General features: G+C 45.7%; 1 protein-coding gene across 1 annotated transcript in view; it reads left to right on the top strand.

The window, feature by feature from the left end:
* Positions 1-21,741, top strand: part of atxn7l1 (ataxin 7-like 1) — a gene marked incomplete at its 5' end in the record, with an annotated part of 116,113 nt that extends 94,372 nt beyond the window's left edge. The window contains 3 exon segments of the mRNA XM_084330984.1: positions 14,621-14,821; positions 14,823-14,930; positions 20,302-21,741. Of these exon segments, the coding sequence (XP_084187110.1) occupies positions 14,621-14,821; positions 14,823-14,930; positions 20,302-20,461 (469 nt within the window). The 3' untranslated portion in view covers positions 20,462-21,741.
* Positions 21,742-26,497: the final 4,756 nt, after the last annotated feature.

Genomic DNA, 26,497 nt, shown 5'->3' with positions numbered 1-26,497 from the left:
GAACTAGAGGAACAACAACGAAAGGCTCTGGAGGTACAAAAGCGTGAGTTAGAGCGACTGCAGGCCAAGAAGGAAGTGTTCGCAGCCCAAGCCAAACTAAAGGTCTACGACGATCAGATCAGACATGAAGCTGCCGAACACATCAATGAAAGCAATGCAGAGATGAGGAACGCACCTGCTGCCACACTCTTTCCATCTCATGCTGCACCAACCTCTCATTCTGACATCACTGCTCTCGCACAGGTCTTCCATGACAGCATAGCCTTGAGTAGGCTTCCTGCACCAGAGCCATTCGTTTTCAATGGTGATCCTATACAGTTCATCGAATGGAAGACAACGTTTACCTCACTCATCGACCAAAGAGCAATAACCCCAGCTGAAAAACTCTACTACTTGAAGAAGTATGTTGGTGGCCCAGCACGCCAGGCTCTAGATGGCACGTTCTATCGTAACGACAAGGAAGCCTACAAAGACGCCTGGGATAAGCTGAATCATCGCTTTGGCCAGCCATTTGCCATTCAGAGATCATTCAGAGAGAAGCTATCCAACTGGCCGAGGATTCAGCCTAAGGATGCAGAGGGACTCAGGAGTTTCTCTGATTTTCTCAATGCCTGTCGGGATGCCATTCCTCATGTCAAGGGTCTTGACATACTCAACGACTGTGAGGAGAACCGAAAGCTTATTTACAAACTGCCAGACTGGGCAGCCGCTCAGTGGAACCGTCAAGTCACAAAATGCTTGAATGAACGTCAAGAATTTCCAACTTTCGAGGACTTCACAAAATTCATGTCAACTGAAGCGGAGATTGCCTGCAATCCAATCACGTCTTTCCAAGCTCTACACTCATCAGCCACTAGTGCCGATAAAGGAAATGTCAGAGACTCTAAGAGAAACAACGCCAGCGTTCTTGCCACTCAAGCAGACACTGACAATGAGAACCGGAAGTTTAGGACTATGGCTCCATGCATTCAGTGTGAAGATGACAGACACCAGCTCCATGCATGTGAAAGATTCACAGAGATGTCACTGGATGAGCGACGCAACTTCATAAAGGAGAAGAGACTATGCTATGGATGTCTAAAGCCAGGACACAATGCGAAAGACTGTCGCCATCGTCACTCCTGTGACACCTGCAAGAGAAAACATCCTACAGCCCTCAATGATAACAACTATCAAAGAGAAGAAAGGCCTGCACCTGATACAGAATCAGATCAAGACCCTGAGGCAAGATCCCTCAGTGTAGCAGTTGGAGGCTCATCCAGCACATCAATGATTCTACCAGTATGGGTTTCCTCCAAAAGTAACCCAACTATGGAGAGACTTGTCTACGCTCTTCTCGACACTCAAAGCGATACTACATTTATCGACCAAGAGGTGAGTGACGGTCTTAATGCAGACAAGCATCCAGTTAAACTGAAGCTGACAACCATGAGCGGAAAGGACACAATTCTCACAAGTGAGAGAGTCTGCGGCCTTCGTGTAAGAGGATATAGCTCTGCCACTCAAGTCGATCTTCCAGTGGCCTACACTAAGGACTGCATACCCGTAAACCGTGCACACATCCCCACTTGTAAGACGGCTAAGAAATGGAGTCATCTAGCAGAAATAGCAGACGAAATTCAAACACTAAAAGACTGCGAAGTGGGTCTTCTCATAGGTTATAATTGCTCGAGAGCCATGGCTCCAAGGCAAGTCATCCTCGGAGCAGATGAGGAACCATACGCTGTACGGACAGATCTAGGGTGGAGTATCGTGGGGCCCTCAGCTCAAAGCCAGGATTCGTTGAGCACCAGTCGCATGTGCCACAGAACCACAGTTAAAGAGCTACCCCCGGCCACACCGGCCGATGTTATCCGCATTCTAGAGTCAGACTTTAAGGACGGCAGTGAAGACGGAAAACCAGTGTCTCAAGATGACATCACGTTTCTGAAAGGGATGGATGAAGGAATACGGAAAACCAAACAAGGCCATTACGAAATGCCCCTGCCCTTCAAAAACAGACTCCCCAACAATAAGAACTCAGCCCTGATTCACCTTAAAAGGAAACTGCAGCGCGACGAAGGGTACAAGAAGAAATACGTCAAGTTCATGGAAGAGGTTATTGGAAAGGGGGGCGCAGAACCAGTCGAAGATGGTGGGAGAGAAGGCGAAAGGTGGTACATTCCCCATCACGGCGTCGTTCACGCAAAGAAACCCGACAAACTTCACATTGTGTTTGACTGCTCAGCAAGTTACAAAGGAACAAGCCTCAATGACCACCTCCTTTCTGGGCCCGACATGTTGAACAACTTGAGTGGAGTGCTCATCCGCTTTCGCCAGCACCCAGTTGCTCTGATGTGCGGCGTTGAAAAATTTCACGTTCAGGAAGCTGATCGAGACTACTTGCGCTTTCTCTGGTGGAAGCAAGGAGACCTGAACTCACCGCCCAGGGAGTTCCGCATGAAGGTGCATCTGTTCGGTGCGGCCTCCTCGCCAGGGTGTGCCAACTACGAACTAAAGCACTTAGCTAAGGAGAAGGCACACACCTACCCGCACGGATCACGATTCGTCATGAGAGACTTTTACGTGGACGACGGGGTCACAAGTGTTGAAAACACTGAGAGTGCAATTCAGTTAGCCAAAGAAGCACGCAAACTCTGTGCCACAGGTGGCCTCCGTCTACATAAGTTTGTGTCAAACAACAGAGATGTCCTCGAGAGTATCCTGCTCTCTGAACGAGCAACCAACGTAAAGTGCATGCGCCTCACCTTTGATGAGCTGCCACTTGAAAGAGCTCTCGGGATTCAATGGGACACAGAGTCTGACAACTTCTGTCTCAACGTCAACCTTAAAGAACAGCCTCCTACACGCCGCGGCATCCTGTCAACAGTAGCCTCCCTGTACGACCCCCTCGGGTTTGTGGCACCGGTCCTGCTCAAAGAGGAATTTGGCTCTCCTGGTGCTGAGGAGTTCTTCTGGACTGATTCGAAAGTAGTCTTGGGATACATGAGGGAAGTCAGAAGTGCTTTGCACTTAGCACAATGACCAAGGAGCAAAGCACTATAGTTGATCACTTGTCTACGTTTTCTTCTTGGTCACTCGCCACTCGAGCTATCGCACGCATTCAGAGACGCGTCCACAAGTATATCAAGTCTTAACACTCTAACCTCTCGAACAATCAGAAGTCATATAGAATTAGCGGCAGTGGCTAGTCCGTAATGAACTAGAATGGAGAAGTAAGATGACTCCTTCCATCCACTGGTCTGGGGGTCCACTTTGGGCAAGTGGTAGCACCCCCTAAGCCTCCCTACCTGGGGTTACAGGCCAACTAGGTTATTCCTTATTATGGAATCAGTCGGATTTACAGTGTAATATAAACCACTCCTGATTGGTGGGAGTGTAAACGACCCTCCAGGTAGCGTCATTCAGTTTGTGTGTGATAGGGAACCTTTATTTTGAAGCACCGCCAAACCGGAAGTAGCTAACCGGAAGCTGATACCGCGAGCATGAGCTCTGCTTGACGGTCCAAATGAACGTTACAAGGAAATAGAGTTCTCCGTGAATATCTTCTTTATTCTTTTGTTATATGGAAATGGTCTACAAGGTAACTGCTGTGCACTTTCTATGGTTTTAATGTTGGTTTGAATTCACTTTTGTTTGTGTTTTGACAACTTAAAGTTATTCCTGCTACTGTGAAAATACGTTGTTTTCTAGCTAACTTGGTCATTGCAAAATTGCTAGCTTGTCCACACATTTAATAAGGTCCAGTGTACCAGCATTTTAAGAGTTTTTGTTTGATTGTAGATTTGGAAAAGAAGACTTTCATGTGGGTTATGGTTAAGCCCCTGTTGGAGAGAGAGAGGACAAGGTACTGGGATGTCTATTTTATATTTGTATTCATGAATGTATTGGCTATGTCACTGTTATTGGAAGCCATTTGAGTCAAGTGTTATGTTAGCTGATTGAACAATGTGAATGTGGCACTAATGCATACAATGTATATATATCTGAGTATATTTTCTTTGTCTTTCTCTGTCTTTTCACTTCAGCTCTTACGTTGTGAATTGAAATAAACATTCATGAAACACCAGTAAAGGAGTCCATCCATCACTCTCCCAGGGATGCTACATTAAATGATCTTGTGGAATTTAAAACAGCACAATTAATGTATAAAGCAAAAGGTAATGTACTTCCAGGAAACATTCAAGAACTGTTCTTTGATAGAGAGGGTGGTTATAATCTGAGGGGAGAACTCAATTTAAAAGTCCTTATTGTATGCACTACCAGGATAAGACACTGCATTTCCATATGTGGAGTGAAACTGGAACAGTCTGAATGTGGTGCTAAAGCAATGTCCAAACATGAGACAATTCAAACTGAATTATAAGGAAATTATTTTCACGAGGTACAGGGATGAGGAAGGGATTTGACATTCACAGGTGTTTAAATAAATAAATAATGTCTACATGTATATATATATATTTGTTTTGTAATATTTTAAATTGGTACACTCATTTGAGTAGTGGAAAAGGGGTAGGATTGACTTCCGGTTTGAAATGTCTGAGTGAACAGCCATTGCAAAAAGCTCCCGGTCGCAAATCAAAACAAAAGTGAAATAACATGATCTGAAAATGAAAAAAGTAAGCATTCAATGACAAAAGGGAGGAAGAACAAGTGGACAAATGAGAAAAGAAAAAAGACCTCAGAAGAAAAGGAAATAACGGAGGAAAACGGACGACGTGAAGAAATGGCGAAGCTACAACAAGCTAACACGGATATCCCCAGCTGGGCTGTGGAACTCGGGGCTAGTATTCGGGACATACAGGCAAGCATGCAAACTAGCGTGAAGGTAAATGAAGCGAACACGCAAAGCATACAGAAAAGTATAGACAGACTCAGAGAAGAAGTAAAGAAAGGACAAGACGAACTCAAAGAAGAAATAAATAAGAGATTTGAGTCAATTGACGAAAAGTTGCTGAAACAGGAGAAAGACACGGTGGCGTTGGAAGAGAGAACGGCCGAGACTGAAGAATGGAGTACAGAAGTACAAAAGATTCGAATGGAGACTCTCGAGGAACAAGGGAAGATGAGAGAAGTTAACTGACTGGAGGGGATATCAAGAAGAAACAATATAAGAGTGTGGGGTCTGAAAGAAGGGCTAGAATATATGGAAAGCCTAATCCGGGAAAAACTGAACATGCCACTGTCAGAACATACCGATATGGGAATACAGAGGGCACATAGGATACAAGCACCGAGACCTCAGACGAATGGACCACGAGAGCAGTTATAATTAACTTCCTGAAATTTGAAGTCAAGGAGAACATTCTTAAGAGAGCCTGGCAGACGAAGATCGATGTGGAAGGACAGAGAATTTCCTTTGACCACGACTATGCAGCGGAGGTGGCTGCAAAGCGCCGAAGTTACACGGAAATAAAAAAGATTCTGAAAGAAAAAGGGATTCGGTTCCAATCACCGATGACCGTTCTGAAAGTGTACTGGCAGGAAGGCATCAAAACCTACAGCAGCGCACAAGAGGCAGCGAGGGACATAAATCGGGATGGAGAGAGGACGCCGGGACGAAGAGAGGGGGAAAACCCCACATATAGACCCAACCCGATGGAGAGACTGGAGAAGATGCGCAGGTGGAACAGAGTCGACAGAGGAGGACGGAAGAGAGATGGGGATTGAAGATGACTCGGGACAGACCAGCTGAGGAGAGTGACAGAGGGACATCGGAGAGAAGCACAGGAAGAGCGCGAGGGACCACGATGCTTCAAAAGGAAAGATAAGTACAAAACAAAACAAAAATATTTGACTATGAACATGACTAAATGTGCACCCCAGGTGCAGACCTCGGGACCGGGCGCAGAACCCCGGATGGGGGTCTCCGCAGACGAAGACCACGGCGTAGACCACGGCGAAGGGCGGGACCAGACGAGGAGCCGGGACCAGACGAGGAGCCGGGACCGGACGAGGAACCGGGACCAGACGAGGAGCCGGGACCAGACGAGGAGTCGGGACCAGACGACTCTCCAGGTGCAGATCGACCTCGGTGCAGACCTCGGCGTTGACCACGGCGTAGACCACGGCGCAGGGCTGGACCAGACGACTCTCCAGGTGCAGATCGACCTTGGTGCAGACCTTGGCGTTGACCACGGCGTCGACCACGGCGTAGACCACGGCGCAGGGCTGGACCAGACGACTCTCCAGGTGCAGATCGACCTCGGTGCAGTCCACGGCGTAGACCAAGGCGTAGACCAAGGCGTAGACCAAGGCGTAGACCACGGCGCAGGGCTGGACCAGACGAGGAGCCGGGACCAGGAGACTCCCCGGGGACAGGAGCAGGAGCACGACCCGGACTAGACGTCAGGGTCTCCCCGGGAGCCGGAGGAACAGGGGCAGCTAGAGCTGCTCTAGCAGGGGCTAAACTGGCAGTAGAGACTGGGTTAGCTACCTGGGTAAAGCTAGCTGCTAGGGCTACACTAGCGGAGGCTGGCAGTAGCGGCTGGGTTAGCTGCCCTGGCAGTGCTAGCTGCAGGGCCTGTACAAGCTGCGGAGGGTGCACTAGCCGAGAGGGTTCGGGTGCTAGCTGTAGGTGCTACACTAGCTGGTGAGGCTAAGGCGCTAGCAGCAGGGGCTCTAGCGGACGCGACTGAAAGGCTAGCAGCAGGGGCTCTAGGGGACGAGACTGAGGTGCTAGCAGCAGGGGCTCTAGCGGACAAGACAAAGGTGCTAGCAGCAGGGGCTCTAGCAGACGAGACAGATGTGCTAGCAGCAGGGGCTCTAGCAAACGAGATTGAGGTGTTAGCAGCAGGGCCTCTAGCAGATGAGACAGATGCTAGCAGCAGGGGTTCTAGCAGACGAGACAGAGATGCTAGCAGCAGGGGCTCTAGCAAACGAGACTGAGGTGCTAGCAGCAGAGGCTACATTAGCATTCCGGAGTAAGCTAGCAGGGGCTGAGCTAGCAGTGGGGGCTGTGCGAGTGGCCTGGGCTGAACTAGCTGACGGGGCTACTCTAGCAGCTGAGACCATGCTAGTCTTCTTAGCTTTGCTAGCCTTCTGAGACCTGCTAGCTGTCCGTGTTACGCTAGCAGACAGGGCTAAAGTGTTAGTCGGAGTAACATGGATATAACCCATCCTGAAAACTGAAGGGGCAGTCCTAGCAGGATAGTTAATACCGGTTGGAGGGCCAGACCAAGGAACCGAGACCAAAGAAACAGGGGCCATAGGGAACGAGCTAGCTGACGGGGCAGTCCTAGCTGTTGAGGCCTGGTTAGCTCCAGGGGATAAGCTAGCAGATATGGCTGGACTAGCTGTGGAAGCCTGGTTAGCTGCAGAGGCTAAGCTATCAGACGGGGCTGTACTAGCTGTTGAGACCTGGTTAGCTGCAGGGACTAAGCTAGCAGATAGGGCCGGACTAGCTGTGGAAACCAAGAGATTAGCCGACAGGGCGGCTCCAGGGAAACTGACCTTTCTAGCTGAAGGGGCAGTCCTAGCAGTGGGAAACAGGCTAGCTGATGAAGCTACGCTAGCAGTAGGAACTGTACTAGCAGTAGGGGCTGGGCTAGCCGTGGAAACCAAGAGATTAGCCGACAGGGCGGCTCCAGGGAAACTGACCTTGCTAGCTGAAGGGGCAGTCCTAGCAGTGGGGAACAGGCTAGCTGACGAAGCTATGCTAGCAGTAGGGACTGAACTAGCAGTGGGGAACAGGCTAGCTGACGAAGCTACGCTAGCAGTAGGGACTGAACTAGCAGTAGGGAACAGGCTAGCTGACGAAGCTACGCTAGCAGTAGGAACTGTACTAGCAGTAGGGGCTGTGCTAGCCGGGGAGGCCATGCTAGCTGAATGCGCTACACACACAGTGGGGCTAGCAGGCAGGGCTGAGGTGCTAGCAGTAGGTACCCTAGCAGGTGAGGCTATGCTAGCCTCCCTAGACTTTCTAGCTCTCCGTGACTTGTTAGCAGTACAGGCTACGCTAGCAGACGGGGCTATGGTGCTGGCAGTAGCTATGCAAACAACCGGGGCCACGCTGGCAGTAGAGGCTTCACCAGCAGAGGATGCCATGCTAGCTGTGGAAGCTACGCTAGCAGTAGGGACTGGACTAGTAGTAGCAATGCTAGCAGTTGAGACCATGCTGGTGGTAGAGGCCTTACCAGCAGTAGAGGCTTGACTGAAGGCTGGAGGTTGGAATAGGCACTTTATCCAGTGTCTGCCATACTCCTCCAGCTGTGGGGCCAGCTCAGGATGCCACTCCCTGAGAGAGTAGAGCAGACGTAGAATATCCTTCCTCTCCTCCAAGGAGGAGGAAGGTAAATCCCCCATTCTGAACACCTCCAAGGCGCTCAAAGCCTCCCTCGTTCTGTTCACTGGGTCCAAACATGGTCAGTTCATTCTGTTAGGGATGTGTTGGCAGAGGGCCCAAGCGCAAACAGATACGAGGGAGAGGTAGATATGAATTGTCAAAAGTGAGCACTGCTCCTTTAATCTTGAACACTTTTTGAAGTGTAACCAAAAATAATCCAACTTCAAAAGAGGGCAGCAACAAAGATATTTACAAAAATACGTCCAAAGGCAACAGCAAAATAAAAAAACAAAGAATAGCACAGCTGAAGACTGGCAGAGGGCTAAATACAAAAACAAATAATAATCTCATAAAGAGAGCAAGTCCCAAAGGCACAAACAAAACACTGCAAGGCAGGCTAGGAAAAACAACTGACTACAAATAAAAACCCTAACAAACAAAATTAACTTTACACGAAAAACAAAGAAGGGAGGAATAAACAAATGAACACTAGGAACACTTACTACAAAAATACTGGAAGGAGTAACAGGATCACAGGAACAGGGGAACTAGACAGCAAACACTAGTAGGGAAATCCAAACAATGAACCGACAAAGAGAGAATGGCAAACGAGGCAGATATACACACACTGATTGACACAAGAGGGTAATTGGGAACGAGACACACCTGAGAGGGAAAACTATACTAACACACAGGGGTACAGGAAAACAAAAGGCCAAACACACACTGGGGAATAAACTAGACTAGAATCAAAAATACAATTACTGAGAGAACACCAGACTGATCATAACTACACAACACAGAAAACAGATAGCAGATTACTGATGGTATTCAGTAGATCAAAACATAAAGAAAGACAGAGATGCACACAGTGCAGCACCAACATAATCTGGCCACAGGGTGGCAGTAGATTGACATGACTGTTCACCAAGTTCCAGAGTGGAGGAAGATTGTTCATGGGTGGAGGGATATTGTTCATGGGTGGAGGTGGGAAGGAGGGAGCAACAGGTGAAGCCTGGCCAGGAAATGAAGAACCCTTACAGGGTTGTTGTCTTTCGCCGACGCTCTTCGATATATTCATCGAACCACTGGCTCAACTAATTAGACAGACCGAGGACATCAAAGGGGTGGAGATATGGGGAACAGAACATAAATTAGGACTGTTCGCAGATGATGTGATAGTATATATGAGACAACCAGACACAAGCTTCCCGACACTGATGGATTTACTGACAGAATATGGATATTACTCAGGGTATAGACTTAACGTAACGAAGACACAGACCTTAACATTGAACTACACCCCAATGACAGAGATCAAAGAAAAATACAAGATTAAATGGGATATGGACAGGATCAGATACCTAGGAGTGAATATTACAAGAGGGGTGGAGGGACTATATGATGCAAACTATACACAGATTAATCAGAAAATCAAAAGAGACCTAGAAAGATGGACAGTAATGCCTCTAGACTTTAGCTCAAGGATTGAAATCATAAAGATGAATATATTACCAAGGTTACTATACCTATTTCAGGCTCTACCTATATTAATACCACACAGCCAGTTCAGGGAATGGAATAAACAGATATCAAGATTCATATGGGGGGGGGGGGAGGCCAAGGATCAGATATGTGACTCTACAATTACCAAAGGAGAAAGGAGGAATGGCAATACCCAGTTTAGAAGATTACTATTATGCAGCACAGCTGATAATAGTAGCATGTTGGTGCAACGAGAATTATGAAGCCAAATGGAAAGACATAGAAACAAAAAAAGAGGGACTCAAAGTGCAGCCACTAATAGGAGACAGGGAGCTATACAGAAGAAAGGAACAACTAATAGACCCAATTACCAAATTCACTATAAATATATGGAACAAGATAGTAAAGAAATACAAGCTAGAAAAATAATCCAAGATACTGAGATGGATAACGCACAACAACAAATTTAAACCAGGGATAGAAGATCATGGGTTCAAAAGATGGGAGAGGGGGGACATAACAGCAATATGTACAATGATAGAAGGAGGGGAGATCCAGACTCTACAAAAATTGAAAGAAAGATTCGGACTAGAGAATAGAGACCACTTTAGATATTTACAGATTAGAGACTACTACAACAAGGAAATACAACTAGACAAAGACACTGATCAGAATGGGATAATTAGGATAATGGTAAAAGCATACGAAGGAAGGAAGGGGAGGGGGATATCAGCACTATATCAGGCAATAATGGACAGCAAGGACATCACAACCATATATATAAAGGAAAAGTGGGAGAAGGAATTAGAAACGGAGATAACAGAAGAAGAATGGTATAACATATATGTAAGATACAACACACAACCACAGGGTCAAGGATATGGAGGGAGTTTGGGTGGAAAAACATAATTAGATTCTTTATAACACCAGAAATACAGGGCAACGCCAACTATACACCAACACAGAAACCATGCTGGAGAAAATGTGGACAGGAAATAGCAAACCACACACACATATTCTGGGGATGTCAGATAATAAATAACTATTGGGAAGAGATAGGACAGATAATAACTGAAATAGGGGCGGCTACGTGGTGCAGTGGGCAAGGCGCTCACCACGAATACTGGAGACGCTCGGTTCGCCTGTTCGAGCCCAGCGCTCCACATATACTTCTTCCCAGGGCTGCCTGGGAGAAATGCGAGGCCCTGTGCAAGATTTAAACGTGAGGCCCCCCCCCCCCCCCCCCCCCCCCTAAAGGTTAAAAAAAAAAAATCATACAGTCAACATATTCTTAAATAATAGCGCTGCCCGAGGCTGGGCATGATACAGTCAACATATAGCAAGAGAGCGAGAGAGAGCTCCCGTTCTACAGTCAATATACAGTGTTATCGCTTTGTAACACTGTACAAATTTCTCCACAACACACATGTACAAGTGGCAGTAATGCAGAAAATCCAGCAAGGGAAGAAGCAGTGTAGACAACAGGTGGAGTTTTTGCCTAGCAATGGGAATGCTTTGGCTGTACTGTGTAGATAGAAGTACACACTCTAGTGTTGATGTCTTTGTTTACAAGGCTTCAGGTATGGTTGCTCTGCTACAAACACAGTAGAGCAGATGTGTGCACATCCAACCTGTTTTAGGCCAGGTGCAGGATAAAACTAAATGTGACTGAAGGAAAAATTGCAATGAACTGACCGACACAATTGACAACTATAAGCAATGCAATGCTGAGAGAGAGAGAGAGAGAGAGAGAGAGAGAGAGTCTGTAATGATCCAGACAGAGAGAGTCTGTGGTCCAGAGAGAGAGAGATGAGTCTGTGGTCCAGACAGACAGAGAGAGAGAGAGAGAGAGAGAGAGAGAGAGAGAGAGAGAGAGATGGGTCTGTGGTCCAGACAGAGAGAGAGAGAGAGATAAGCAAGACAGCTAAGATGAGCCCCTAAAGGATATTCAACTTTTAATGGAAGAACAAAACAGAAGGAAAAGATAACTTCACAAAGGCAACATGAATATACATAGATCCAAAAGGACAAAGATCAACACTTAAATCCAAAGAGAAGAGGGTCTATACCAGAGAAAACAAAGTAGCAAGGAGCCAATGGCCGACATCAGCTAAATATGCTAACTGCAAATAGAGTGGCCAGGTACTGACGCTAGCTCGACAGAACGTTATCTACGACAGCTAGCCGGCCCGCTTGGCTCAATATAACGTTAGCTACGACAGCTAGCCGGCCCGCTTGGCTCAATATAACGTTAGCTACGACAGCTAGCCGGCCCGCTTGGCTCAATATAACGTTAGCTACGATAGCTAGCCGGCCCACTTGGCTCAACATAACGTCTACGACAGCTAGCCGGCCCGCTAGCTCAACATAACGTTGGCTACGATAGTTAGCCGGCCCGCTAGCTCAACATAACATTAGCTATGATAGCTAGCCGGCCTGCTAGCTCAACATAAGGTTAGCTACGATAGCTAGCCGGCCCGCTGGTCCAACAGAACGTCAGCTACGATAGCTAGCCGGCCCGCTGGCTCCACATAACGTTAGCCAACATAACGTTAGCCACGATAGCTAGCCGGCCCGAGAGAGAGAGAGAGAGAGAGAGAGAGATATCACCACGGCGAGAATAGAATAGAGTGCATTAAAAACTCACCAAACGTCCAAGAGGATGGAGACAACCGCGTGGAGTTGACGAAGTTCATCTGCCGAACGACCGTCCTCTTCATCTTGGCATAACAATGCTGCACGCGCTCTCTCTAGGTTAGCTAACGCTAGTTAGCCTTTAGCTAAGCTACTAGCCGACATGGCTATCCCGACTGAACCACACGTTAGCACTCGATATTATAACGTAGCTAAAGCTAACTAGCTGTCCCTGCCTTTAGCTAAGCCGACATGGCTAGCCTGACTGAACTTTCTAACATGCAACAACTTTCATCTTCAGTCCATCTGCCGAACGACCGTCCTCTTTGTCTTGGCTGGCATAACCTCCAATGCTGCACGCGCAAAATAGTCAGACGCAGCTGATGCACACCGGCCGACTGTACACATGTAACCCCTCCCTTCGTTGAAACCAATAGTATGTCTGCTGCAGAGCCCCAGAGCTCCAATAGTTATCTGCAGAGCCAGGAACAAGTCAGACACATTCTACAAATGTGTCTAATGTGAAATATATAAGCATATAAGCAAAACTAGATTTTAGGTCTGTGATGAAAAAGGGCCTCGCGGGAAGGGGGGCCTCGCAAAAAAAATTTAATAAAAAAAATAATAATATAAAAAAAAAAATTAAAAAAAATGTGCTAGGCCCCCCTTCCCGCGAGGCCCTGTGCGACCGCACTGCTCGCACACCCCCTGAGGCGGCCCTGCTTCTTCCTACTCCTTTTCGAACATGTAAATTGAGTTATGTTTTGTTTTTGTTTATTATTATAATTATTTTTTTCCATAGAGATCAATGATTTGTTTTGATATTATATTGTTTGTATTTACATGTTCGAAATAAATATTTCAAATTAAAAATAAAAGAAACACACACACACACAACTGGCAACTATGGCAATAATCATCAGTTGTTCACATCGGCCCAGTTTTTCTCATCAGACCGATACTGATATATGAATAAAATCACAGATACCAATATGGTCACTGCTATATTGTGCATCCCTAATCCAAAGTATTAACACATTGGGTGCCATGCAGTATGCCCATCTTTACCACTCTCTGCCAGTGCTGTAAGCCTATAGCTATATCGACATTACTATGGCCCATTCAACATCGGGTATCTATCATTCCGGATGTGGGAACGTTATATTTTTCCATTCATACATTGTCGTGTTAGTACCGTCGAGAATATAAGTATGTTTTTAGACTGTATAGCAGTAATTCCTAGAACGCACGCTATAGGCCCAGACGCGTATTATACATTATCGATTGGCGTTTCGTCCCTATACACGCTATATTAAAAATTTCAAATGCATATGATCGCTATACATTATGCTCCATCATGCGTGAAGGAAAGGGGGGGGGGTCGTTTATGATTCCTTGATTGTCACACAGATTGCAATGAAATAAATGGACAATCGAGCTGGAAATAACGTTAGATTCCTCTTACCTCTGGCCGATGCGTCTGGAGTAAAAAGAATTCCAATTATTTGACGTCGATCTGCTAGATCCATTTTTCGTTTGTATGACGCAATAAACGCCGAAAGCATATTGATTCTTGCGTCTCGAAAACGATCCAATGCACTCGAGGTGTGTATATTGATCCACGTTACAAGATGTCTCTGGCGGAGCTTTTTCCCTGATGCACCGAGCGCCACTTCCGGTTTAGAGTGGAGTGTAACTCGCCCGAAATCCACCAGGCGGCGGTATTGAGGCGTTGCAATATCAGACAGGGTCCAGCTGGCTCCCGGAGGCTTCCTGGATGAATTATGAATGCTAATAGCGAATAAAAAAAATAACGATCATAATGGCAATTCATGTGTTAAAAGTAGGGAGCCACAACATTAGTGTATATTGTGTGATCCTGTTCTGATGTAATTGACTGTGATATGGAAGAAATTAATATCACAATAACCACAAGGATATTTCTAATAGATACAAATCACAATATCTATCTAGAAAGGAAAACTTAGATGTTAGATTGAACTGCGTTGAAGTGTGATATCAAATTAAACAAATTTATTTTCAAATGATTATGAAATATAATGAAATATTTCACATCTTATTTTGTGACAATTATACGTTTTTCAGAATTGTGTTCCACATTATCATCTCATTTACAAAACAATTAGATTGGTGTATTGCCCTGACAAGAAGATGAAATCTGTTTCTCTTCTCTTCCTCCTGTGTTTACCTTTTCAGCTCAGACCCGACCAGCAACAGTACCAGTACCGGCGCCACCATGGTCCCCTGTGCTCCCAACAGGACCCCAGCCTCCTCCCTCCTCCTCCCCCCAGCGACTCCGCCCTCTGCTCCCCTGGCTTACGGGGGAGGGGTGAAGTGGAGGAAGCGGAGGAGTCCTGGCTCGTATGGAGGGAAGGCGAGCAAGCTGAGTAAAGGAGGAGGAGAGCCTCTTCAGGAAGGCCAACAGCACCGGGGTCCTGGCCTCGGGCCCCGAGTCTCCCAGACAGGTAGCTAGCAGACAGCAGCAGGATCCAAACCCCCCAGACAGGTACAGGGGAAGATATACAGGTATTTACATTACAGTGATTCTCATGGAGACACACAAGCACACAGAGATAGATATCTCACACACACACACACACACACACACACACACACACACACATACACACACACACACACACACACACACACACACACACACACACACACACACACACACACACACACACACACACACACACACACACACACACACACACACACACACACACACACACACACACACACACACACACACACACAGACACACACACACCAATAGTATCCAACTGCAGAGCCGCAGAGCCAGCGGCGCTCTCAGGTCCGGCAGTCTGGGGACCGCTCAGCAGCGCCACCCACCCAAATGGCTGAATTGCCAATGGCTGAATTGGAGTATTGCACTGTGCGGGCACAGCTGTGAGATCCGCGCGAGGCCAGATATCTTGAATGAATGCGTTTATTTAAACTTTTATTAACAGATTGCAGAATGGGTACAGTACAGTACAGCTCAATACACACAATTGTTAAGGGGATGCAGACCAGAGAAAGACTTTCGTCTTGTTTACATCAGGGTCCCCCATTTTCAATGCATCATAAATGTACAGTTCCCTCCCCCTTGTATATATTTACTGTTAGGATCTCTGTTTAACAGTACTGTATATTTGCATATCTTGTATGTCACAAATGTAACAGTACTGCATATATGTATGTCATAAATGTCATGATTAGTTTAGATTAGATGATTAGATTACATTTTTATATCTGTATATTGAGTATGTCATAAATGTCATTATGAATTGAAAATGGGGGACCCTGATGTAAACAAGATGAAAGTCTTTCTCTGGTCTGCATCCCCTTAACAATTGTGTGTATTGTACTGTACTGTACCCATTCTGCAATCTGTTAATAAAAATTTAAATAAACGCATTCATTCAAGATATCTGGCCTCGCGCGGATCTCACAGCTGTGCAATACTCCAATTCAGCCATTGGGTGGGTGGCGCTGCTGAGCGGTCCCCAGACCGCCGGACCTGAGAGCGCCGCTCTGCAGATGGATGCTTTTCACACACACACACACACACACACACACACACACACACACACACACACACACACACACACACACACACACACACACACACACACACACACACACACACACACACACACACACACATTGTTGCATACTTGCATACATACACACATGTTAAATGTTAAACCTGCACTATGGAACTTTTTCATTAAAGAATTGTGCTTCTTTAACAGGTAAATCATAGAGTTTGGCTGAACAAGAGAAACCCCTCCTAACAGTGATGCATGAGGCTGAAGTTCCCCAGAGGAACTCTTCTGGTCGGGTAGGACCAGTGTTGCAAAATTGGTGAAAGTAAAATTTCATAAAACACAAATGTAAAATGGCACCCGAAGTTACCTTGCATGAAGACATTTAAAACATTTTAAGTACAGTACAGTTACCTCTCATGGCCACAGGGGGCCAATCTTCCATAGTGGTAGCTTTTAATATTAAATCATAATATTGAATCCTCAGGTTAGACATTAGTAAGATAAGATAAGATATTCCTTTATTGATCCCCTTGGGGAAATTCAGGCATCATAGCTGCATGGGGGAAGGGGGGGGGGATACAGGTAGTAAAAACAACACAAGCAGTGTAAACAAATAGGTCAATATAATTTACTATCTAACTAGTTGAAAAATATATTCACAGTATTCACAGTGTCACATAAGGTGCAGTATGCATAAGGTAGTGTTATAATTTACTATCTACTGAAATATACATTATTCACAGTATCACAGTATCCACTGAAATATACATTATTCACAGTATCACAATATCCACATAAGGTGCAGTATGCCTAAGGTAGTGTTATTGTCCTCCTTGGGTTCCTATTAGTCCTAGGTCAATGTCTGGCAGCAGTCGCTGCCCCCTGTTGTGGAGCCTGGAGGCCGCTAGTCGCTGCCCACTGTTGTGGAGCCTGATGGCCACTGGTATGAAGGACTGTCCGAGGCGGTTAGTTGAGTGTCGGGGGGGTATGAGTCTGTGGCTGAACGAGCTTCTCATCTTGACTAGCTCGTCGTAGAGGGGGTGGTAGGGGTTCTCCAGGATGGCAGCCAGCTTCCTTCTCATCCCCCTCTCTGCCATCACCTCTAGTCTAGTTAGCTCGACTCCCACCACGGAGCTAGCCTTCCTCACCAGCTTGTTGGTGTCCCTTGAGTTGATGTAGCCTCCCCAGCATGCCACAGCATAGAAGAGGACGCTGGCCACTACAGACTGGTAAAATGACTGCAGCAGTCTATTGCACACGTTGAAGGACCGGAGTCTCCTCAGGAAGAACAGCCTGCTCTGTCCCTTCCTGTAGAGGGCCTCTGTGTTATCCGACCAGTCCAGTTTATTGTTCAGGTGTACCCCAAGGAACTTATATGAGTCCACCACCTCCACCTCCACCCCTCGGATGGTGATGGGAATCGGGGGGGGCCTCTTCTTGCCCCTCTGGAAGTCCACCACCAGCTCCTTGGTCTTACTGGTGTTGAGTTGGAGGTGGTTGCTGTCGCTCCACCCCACAAAGCTCTCCACCAGGGCTCTGTACTCCTCCTCATCATCGTCGGTGATGTAGCTTACGAAGGAGGAGTCGTCTGAGAACTTCTGCAGGTGGCACCCGCTTGAGTTGCGGCAGAAGTCTGAGGTATAGAGGGTGAAGAGGAAGGGTGACAGCACAGTTCCTTGTATAATATTAACATATGCTTAATATGCTTTTAATATTTAATATGCTTTTGAGGACATGAAGAATTGTCTCTTCCAAACTGCCTGTGTCACACTAATACATACACATACAGTAGACGGCACACACACACACACACACACACACACACACACACACACACACACACACACACACACACACACACACACACACACACACACACACACACACACACACACACACATACCATGGTAGTTTCACTCACTGGAAGAAGCAATCACAGGACAGACTGTAGCTTCTCCCTTCTTCTCTCTTTCCTCCCATCATCCTCCTCATCTCCTGTCATCTTTCATCTACATGTAAATCAAATCAAATCAAATTTATTCGTAAGGCCCGACAACACACGTTAATGTCCCCATGGGCCATACACTTCTTCTTTAAACAAGTCAAGAAGAAACATCACAATAAGTCAAGAACAAAACAAGAACACCATAAGGTCCAAATTTTTTTTAATAAATAAATGCAACACTCCCAGACATACCCCACACGAAGGTAAGGAAAAACTCACTAAAACCTAGCAATAGGAGGGGGTTAGAGAGTTCCCATGTTTGTAGGGGGCGGAGATGGAGCAATAAATACATGTAGTGAGCATATGCATACATGGTGACAGTAGAATCATAGTATATAAGAAAATTGTGAAATAGAGTAATAGATAGAACTACTGCAAGCGTATGGATACAGGATGAGATACAAGACAATAGCTCAGGGCCGTCTCTTCTTTCTTTCTTTTTTTATTATTATAATTTTTCTTTTATTCTTTCTTTCTCTTTCTCATTTGTTTCTATGTTTCTTTTTTTCTTTCTCTGTTTGGTTATTTCTAATTTGTTTCTGTATCTTTCTTTCTGTTTCTTTCTTTTTTCTTTCTTTCTCTCATTTCTTTCTATGTTTCTTTCTTTCATTAGTTTTTATGTATCTTTCTCTGTTTCTTTCTAATTTGTTTTATGTATGTATGAAAATAACCTCAGCGAGAAAATAACCTCAATGAGAAAATAACCTCAATGAGAAATTAACCTCAATGAGAAAATGACCTCAGCGAGAAAATAACCTCAATGAGAATTCCGTGTCAGTTCAGCGTGCGATCCGTGTCAGTTCAGCGTGCGTTCCGTGTCAGTTCAGCGTGCGTTCCGTGTCAGTTCAGCGTGCGTTCCGTGTCAGTTCAGCGTGCGTTCCGTGTCAGTTCAGCGTGCGTTCCGTGTCAGTTCAGCGTGCGTTCCGTGTCAGTTCAGCGTGCGTTGCGTGTCAGTTCAGCGTGCGTTCCGGGTCAGTTCAGCGTGCGATCCGTGTCAGTTCAGCGTGCGTTCCGTGTCAGTTCAGCGTGCGTTCCGTGTCAGTTCAGCGTGCGTTCCGTGTCAGTTCAGCGTGCGATCCGTGTCAGTTCAGCGTGCGTTCCGTGTCCGTTCTATTTCCAAATGCAATTCAACTGAATGCTTACTAGGAGGGACACAAAATGCCACGGAGTGGTTGCAGATGGTCATTATCAAGGCGGGTAATAGACTGGATGCAGAGTCAATCAATGGGAGGTGGGTGTGTGACATATGTGCAACTGTGCTATTGGAGTGTTTTGGTGCCAAATCAGGTGGGTAAAGGCTGTCACATAGTCTAGAAGGACATGACTCATACACTATTCGGACGGACGGTTCACAGTCCTTATCCTTTCGTAGTCCAGTTGTAGCAGTCTCCTTTGATCCACCCGTCGTCTCCTTTAAACAGCGTGCGTGCCGAGCCAGATTGTACGTGAACTCTAGGTCCACGCAGACAGATGGAGTGGTGTGTGGACCTGCCTGCGCAGACAGGTGGAGTGGTGCGTGGACCTGCCTGCGCAGACAGGTGGAGTGGTGCGTGGACCTGCCTGCGCAGACAGGTGGAGTGGTGTGTGGACCTGCCTGCGCAGACAGGTGGAGTGGTGCGTGGACCTGCCTGCGCAGACAGATGGAGTGGTGCGTGGACCTGCCTGCGCAGACAGGTGGAGTGGTGTGTGGACCTGCCTGCGCAGACAGATGGAGTGGTGTGTGGACCTGCCTGCGCAGACAGGTGGAGTGGTGTGTGGACCTGCCTGCGCAGACAGGTGGAGTGGTGCGTGGACCTGCCTGCGCAGACAGGTGGAGTGGTGTGTGGACCTGCCTGCGCAGACAGATGGAGTGGTGTGTGGACCTGCCTGCGCAGACAGGTGGAGTGGTGTGTGGACCTGCCTGCGCAGACAGATGGAGTGGTGCGTGGACCTGCCTGCGCAGACAGATGGAGTGGTGCGTGGACCTGCCTGCGCAGACAGGTGGAGTGGTGCGTGGACCTGCCTGCGCAGACAGGTGGAGTGGTGCGTGGACCTGCCTGCGCAGACAGAGACATTGAGAACATGCCTATGCGGACGAATGCCGACGTCCAATATTGCATAATTTAGTCCTCGTGGACCCAGTAGAGTCTGGTCCATGTACGGTATGTCTGGACCATAACCTGAACCGTAACTCTGACTCATTCTAACTGCACATCCCATCTTCTCACAGGATATGACGGCCGTGACCTCTCCTCCATTTAGCCTCCTTGGTCATTGTAATAATCAAGTGAAAACGGAGAAGAAACTTCATGTTTTTTCCCTCTCCCCTACAGGCCAAGTTACATCATTGACAACCACCTGATCTGTGGACAGAACGTCGGGCATCTGTATGAGCCACCACCACGTGACCCCCACCGACCCCACCACTTCCTCCCGACGGCACCAAATGAGACGACCGCTATCTCTGTGACGTCATCCTCCTTGCCACAATGACGGTGCAGCTCGTCCGCTAAAGGCTTCGTGGGACTTGGAGTCTCTGCGTTTGGCGTTTCACACTCTGGCTATGCCCTTGTTAAGTACATGTGGCTCCTCCCACTTTCAGCTCCGCCCATAACGATAGATCAGCCAATGGAAAGCTGCTGTGGGTCACTATGGTTGCGGTCTTATCTACTTTTTTTTTTTTTTTTTTTTTTTTACAGGTCAAGACATTGAGCTCCACCCTTGGAAAAGGGAATTTGCTTCAGTTTTAACTGTTTCAAAGGTGTTGCTAACGATATCACCGCTGTACATTTTACATTTATTTGACCAATCCGGTTTTATTTCCTGGTTGTGTCCTGACCTTCCTGGTTAACTGTGTTGGGTCATGCAACCAGAAAGGAACTCTTATTCTGATTGTTTATAGGGTGTTAGAACTTTGAAGGGCCTACATACTGTATGACACCATATGTAGTACCCTGCCATCGAGAGATAAGATCCTCTGGTCTCTCTCTCTCTTTCTCGCTCTCTCTGCTTACTTCTCTGTCTGTTCCCTCATATCTTCAGTCCTCCTCTCCCTCAATATCTCCATCTCTTTATCTCTCTCCATTCTGCATGTCTGCGTTCAAAGTGCACTTAACCCCCTCCTCCCTCTCTCTCTCTCCCTCTCTCTCTCTCTCTCTCTCTCTCTCTCTCTCTCTCTCTCTCTCTCTCTCTCTCTCTCTCTCTCTCTCTCTCTCTCTCTCTCTCTCTCTCTCTCTCTTGGACTTCACACCAGGATCCTCTCTGATGAGGGAAGGCGATGACTATACTTTGCTCGCCAGCGTGTCATTTTTTATTTTTATTTTTATTCTTTGGTTGTTTGTTTTAAAATGTTGCAAGGAACACAGACTCGTCCCGTGTGTGTCAGGACTTGGAAATGGAATTATGACTGACGGCATGTTGGATTATATTTTTTTGTATAATAATTTATCTTTTCTTAAAACGATTGTTTTTTTTTGTTGAGCTACAGAGATGTTTCAAGGGGGGGGAACTAATGTGTATGTAATTTTGGAAAACAAACATTTGAAAGTATTATGATGACGATCATTCATATTTTTGAAAAGTTGTACATATCTTGTGAGCATTTTTGTATTTATTAATAAGTGTTAATAATTGTCCCCTTTTACTAAAAAGGAAGTGAAGAGAGTTTTGATATGTTTGATAAAATGAGACGTTTCAGTTCCTCAGAGGCATCTTAGCGCCACGACTGTCTTTGTACCATGGAGCTAGTCTACAGCTGTCTACATTGTTTGGTAGGTCACTTTAAAGGAGCAGTTCACCCAGACAACTAGATAATAGTTAAACTTTTTGGGAAATTCGCTTATTTGCCATCTACCCTGGAGTTAGACAAGCAGATACATACCATTTTCTTCTCTGTGCATGCATTAGGCTTAGGGAACAGCCGCACCGTTAGCCTAGCTTAGCATCATTCACTGTAAGTAGGTGTGCCAGTGTAGCCTAGTTCCCAACAGTCACGAAATACACTCCAAAACGTTCCTGTAAACATGTTGTGACCTGTGTATTTACCACGTGGAGAAATACAAATAATGTATTAGACATTTTCGTTTTCTAAGCAGATATATACTCAGTTTTTTTTTTTGACGAATGACTGCTGCCTGGGCGCAGTGATTTCATCGCCTCAAAAGCCCCGTTGTAACTATAGAAACTGTGGCTAAACAATGAAGACACTTTTATGCTCTTTTCTTTGGTCATAGACCTGTTCATATAACCTGAACTCCTGAGTAAACAAAATAGGTTACCCAATTTACGAGTAGCCTAATGTTAGTCTCGTTTTTGCTGTACATTATGTAACGCCAGTCAGCAAGCGAACGTAGCAATCAAATGGGATGCAGGGACCGCTGAGGATTATACTAGGATAGTCATCAAAGTTACGTCATATTCATCAATCTCACAATATTCACTAACGTTAGACAGATGGAATACAGCCTTCCATCTAAAAACATAACTGAAAACTTACCACAGTCATGGTTGCCAGTGTTTCACTTTCTCCTCTCTCTGCGATGGCGATGGATGGGATGGCCGTATCCTTCAGAAAACGTCTCATGGTTCGGTTTCTAAGTAACATTTTTTCATAATAGTCATCTTGTGCAAAATGCTCTGAGAAAACACGATGGTTCTTGATCATTTCTATTGGTGTGTTGGAATCTATGTTCAGAGCAAGTAGCTATAGCTTCAACCGGTCAGGATATTTAGTCGCTATCTACTAACTTAGTCACATTGGTTTTATTGACAGAAGTTACAACAGGGCTTTTGAGGTGATGAAATTACTGCGCCCAGGAAGCAGTGGTTCGGCAAAAAATTATTCTGAGTATATATCTGCTTAGAAAACGAAAATGTCAACAACAACAAAAATCTCCATGTGGTAAATATGTGGTCACAACATGTTACAGGAAGGTTTTGGAGTTTATTTAGTTGGGAACTAGGCTACACTGGCACACCTACTTCCAGTGAATGACGCTAAGCTAGGCTAACGGTGCGGCTGTTCCCTAAGCCTAATGCACGCACAGAGAAGAAAAGGGTATCTGCTTGTCCAACTCCAGGGTAGATGGCAAATAAGCTAATTTCCCGAAAAGTTAGCATGTTCCTTTAATGAAACCATTCGCAATGGGGTCTGTGGATTGTCTTAAGTAACGGATATCTCCAAAACCTGGCAAATCCCACTGATGCTATCTGGATGGATAGGTAGTACACCAGTCCGGGTAGGAGTTTTTCTTTAGTTTTAGTTTTTTTGTGAACTGTCCCTTTTAAAAAACAAGAATGGCCTTCAAAGGGAAGGGCAACACCTGCCCTACAGCCCACACTTCCACCAGTAACCACAGCAGCACTCATGTCAACACCGTCAACATAAGATTGACCTGTGAGGACAATTTGCCCTGGTCTGGACCGGACCAGTGGCGTCTTCTCAAGGAGTTTTCTCCACATTTTTGTTTTGATCACATAGGAAAATCTTGTGATGACAATATGACCATAGACTTTTGACCCTGTGGCTTGTCGCTGGGACATTGCCCATCTACACCGGCCAAAAGGTTTCTTGGTGCATCGTCAACCTTATAGAATCAGGCCGGGGTCACTTTGGAAAACGTTTATTTTTTATTTTTTATATATAGCGAGAGTCATCTATTTAGAAGATACATTTAGTTAAAGCTAAGCCTCCTGATTGAATTCTAGAATGATATGATGGAGATGGAACGTAGATCCAACATTCTAATTAGAATGATATGATTAAGATCGAAACCTCAATGTTCTAATTAGAATGATATGATGAAGATGGAACGTAGCATCAATGTTCTAATTAGAATGATATGACAGGATGGGATGCAACCTCAACATTCTATATTAAAATGATATGAGGATGGAACGTAGCCTCATTGTTCTAAATTAGACTGATATGAGGATGGACGATAGCCTAATTGTTCTAAATTAGACTGATATGAGGACGGAAGGTAGGTTGTCTTCCTGTGGTTAAGAGGAAGCCATTTTAGAACAGTGACGACATCCAAGGTTTCTAGTGGAAGGAAACAGCTGGGGTCTGACTGGGTTTAATCTCTTGACGTGGAATAAAACGGCTGGGGCTGACAGGGAGCTAGTCTCTGACATGGAAGTAAACTGATCAACATAAAAAAAAAAATTAACACCTTGACGACTGTCACCACCTGATTAGTCGTCCCTGCCAGATGCATCAAGCACTCTGCTAGTACTGTTGTACTGTGGCAATTTCGAAACACAGTCTACAGATACTACTGTATGTTTGCTGAGCCAGATAATACTAACTGCCTTGCTATGGTCAGCTAACTAAATTGCAAAGGCAGGTCACTGAGGCATTAACTAATGCTCCATCATGCGCATATCAGCAATGGGGACTAATCAGGTATTGACAAAGATATCCTCGTCTAGTTCTAAGTTGAGTATTCAATAAACTAATGTTACTAGGCAACAAATATGACCTCATCTTGTCTTCAGATGTTTGGCTAATGTTGTTTAAACTTTAGATACAACATTTTGACGGCCTAAAACCTTCCAGTGTTGATTTGTTCTCAACCATCCATTGAAGCTGCCCTGTTGGCTTCACACAGTAAAACGCTTGAGAATACAAGGTAACAGACTCCGTATTAGCTCACATCAGTATCTGCAGCAGCCATGTTATCTAGAGGCTTTAGGTAGAAAGGGCAGATTACTGGATTACTACGAGCCTCCTGCTTGATCTGAGCAAATCAAATGCTGTTCAAGACCGCATGGGTTCCAATCCTGACTCACCTTTCTCTTACTGTCTCTCTTCCCCTCTCTCTTTATTTTCTCAATTTATTTTTACTCTCTGTTTCCTCTCTCTCTCTCTAATGTCCAGTCACTCATTTGATGTCACAGTTCCCAACGGCAACCTTATTTTATGGCAGTCATGTTGTTGCACACCATAGCTCCTATTAACAATTAGGCTTAATTTAATTGAGGAGGCAAATTGGCACAAGGGAAAGCAGCTGACGCATTTCATTTAATTTCAAACCTTTATTTTTAATTTTTTTATTGATCTTTTTCCCCCTCCATTTTCCTCCGATTTTCTCCCATCCCAATGTTAGTCGTATGCCAATTCCCAGTCCCTTCCTGGTCGCTGCGCACTTACCCCCCACAGTCAGATCATCTGGGAGAGTGGAGGCTACCACGTGCTTCCTCCGACACACGTCCAGCCAATCACCGCTTCTTTTCACCTGGCAGCGCGGATTCTCATCGAGAGGGCGTAGCGTGTGGGAGGACCACACTATCCCCCTCAAGTCCTATCCGCGCTTAGCAGGCGCCCCGACCGAACTGTAGGAGTCGCTGTTTACAACGACCCGGACCCACCCCGCCAGCTTCTCCCACCCTCTAATACAGCCAATTGTATTAGTACAGACGGCCAGCCAAGCTGGTGACAACCCCGGAGCTGTGAACGCAATCTCCGCTCGGCCACCTAACCGCCTCAAACCTTTATTTAAAGTCGAAAGGGAACTGAGGTTTCCCTCATTTACAGTCGCGTCCAGTGTACATACAGAAATTAGCACACAAAAAAGCATATAAAATCATAACAATAAGACAACAAGGCAAAAAGCAAGGATAACAAATCAATTAAAACATGTACAACTTGATTGACAGGTTGGAGATCAAGGTTTTAAACTCTGCAACAGACAGGAGAATCTCCAGCTCTTAAGGACTGTTGGGGTTCATTCCATTGGAATTGGAAGGACCGGTCACCTTTGGTTATTAACCGGGTCCGTGGGACGACCAGGAGGTTTTGGTGGGAGGACCTAAGTGCACAACTGCGGGAGTAGGGGCGCAGTAAATACAACATTTACACAGGGGATTTACCTTGGAGGGCTTTAAAAGTTTAAACAAGAATTTTTAAATGGACACGATAATTAATGGGGAGCCGATGTAGAGTGGATAAAATGGGGGTGATGTGGGCACACATACTTGTCCCGTTAAAAGCCTTGCCGCTGCATTTTGTATGATTTGCAAGTGGTTTAGCACGGATTTATCCAGACAGGTCAAATGGAATTGCAATAGTTCAGGCGTGATGAAATAAAAGCTGGATGATCATTTCCATTTCAGCTCTAGAAACAACAAATCTTAATTTGAGCTGGTTGACATGGCTGGTAAAAGACAGAGAGTCATCAAAAATGACACCTAAGTTCCTCACATGAGGTTTCACATACTGACCTAGAGGTCCAATACAATGTTTTATATTGGGGATGATGTGGTCGGGAGCAACAATGAAGGCTTCTGTCTTACTTGCATTAAACTGAAGGAAATTATCAGCCATCCAGCTCTGGATGGCATCGATGCATTCATTAATAATGCAAAAATTATTACACTCACTGGGCTTAAAAGAACAATACAATTGGATGTCATCCGCATAAAATTGATAAAATATGCCATTAAAATGTTTAATAATCTGGTTTAGACATATATAGGGAGAACAGCATTGTCCCTAGCACAGAACCCTGCGGAACCCCACAGTACAGT

Source organism: Notolepis coatsorum, assembly GCF_963971535.1.
Source record: "Notolepis coatsorum genome assembly, chromosome: 15".
In the NCBI taxonomy this organism is placed as follows: domain Eukaryota; kingdom Metazoa; phylum Chordata; class Actinopteri; order Aulopiformes; family Paralepididae; genus Notolepis; species Notolepis coatsorum.
Note: the sequence above shows the minus strand (reverse complement) of the source record. Positions and strands in the feature narration are given on the sequence as shown.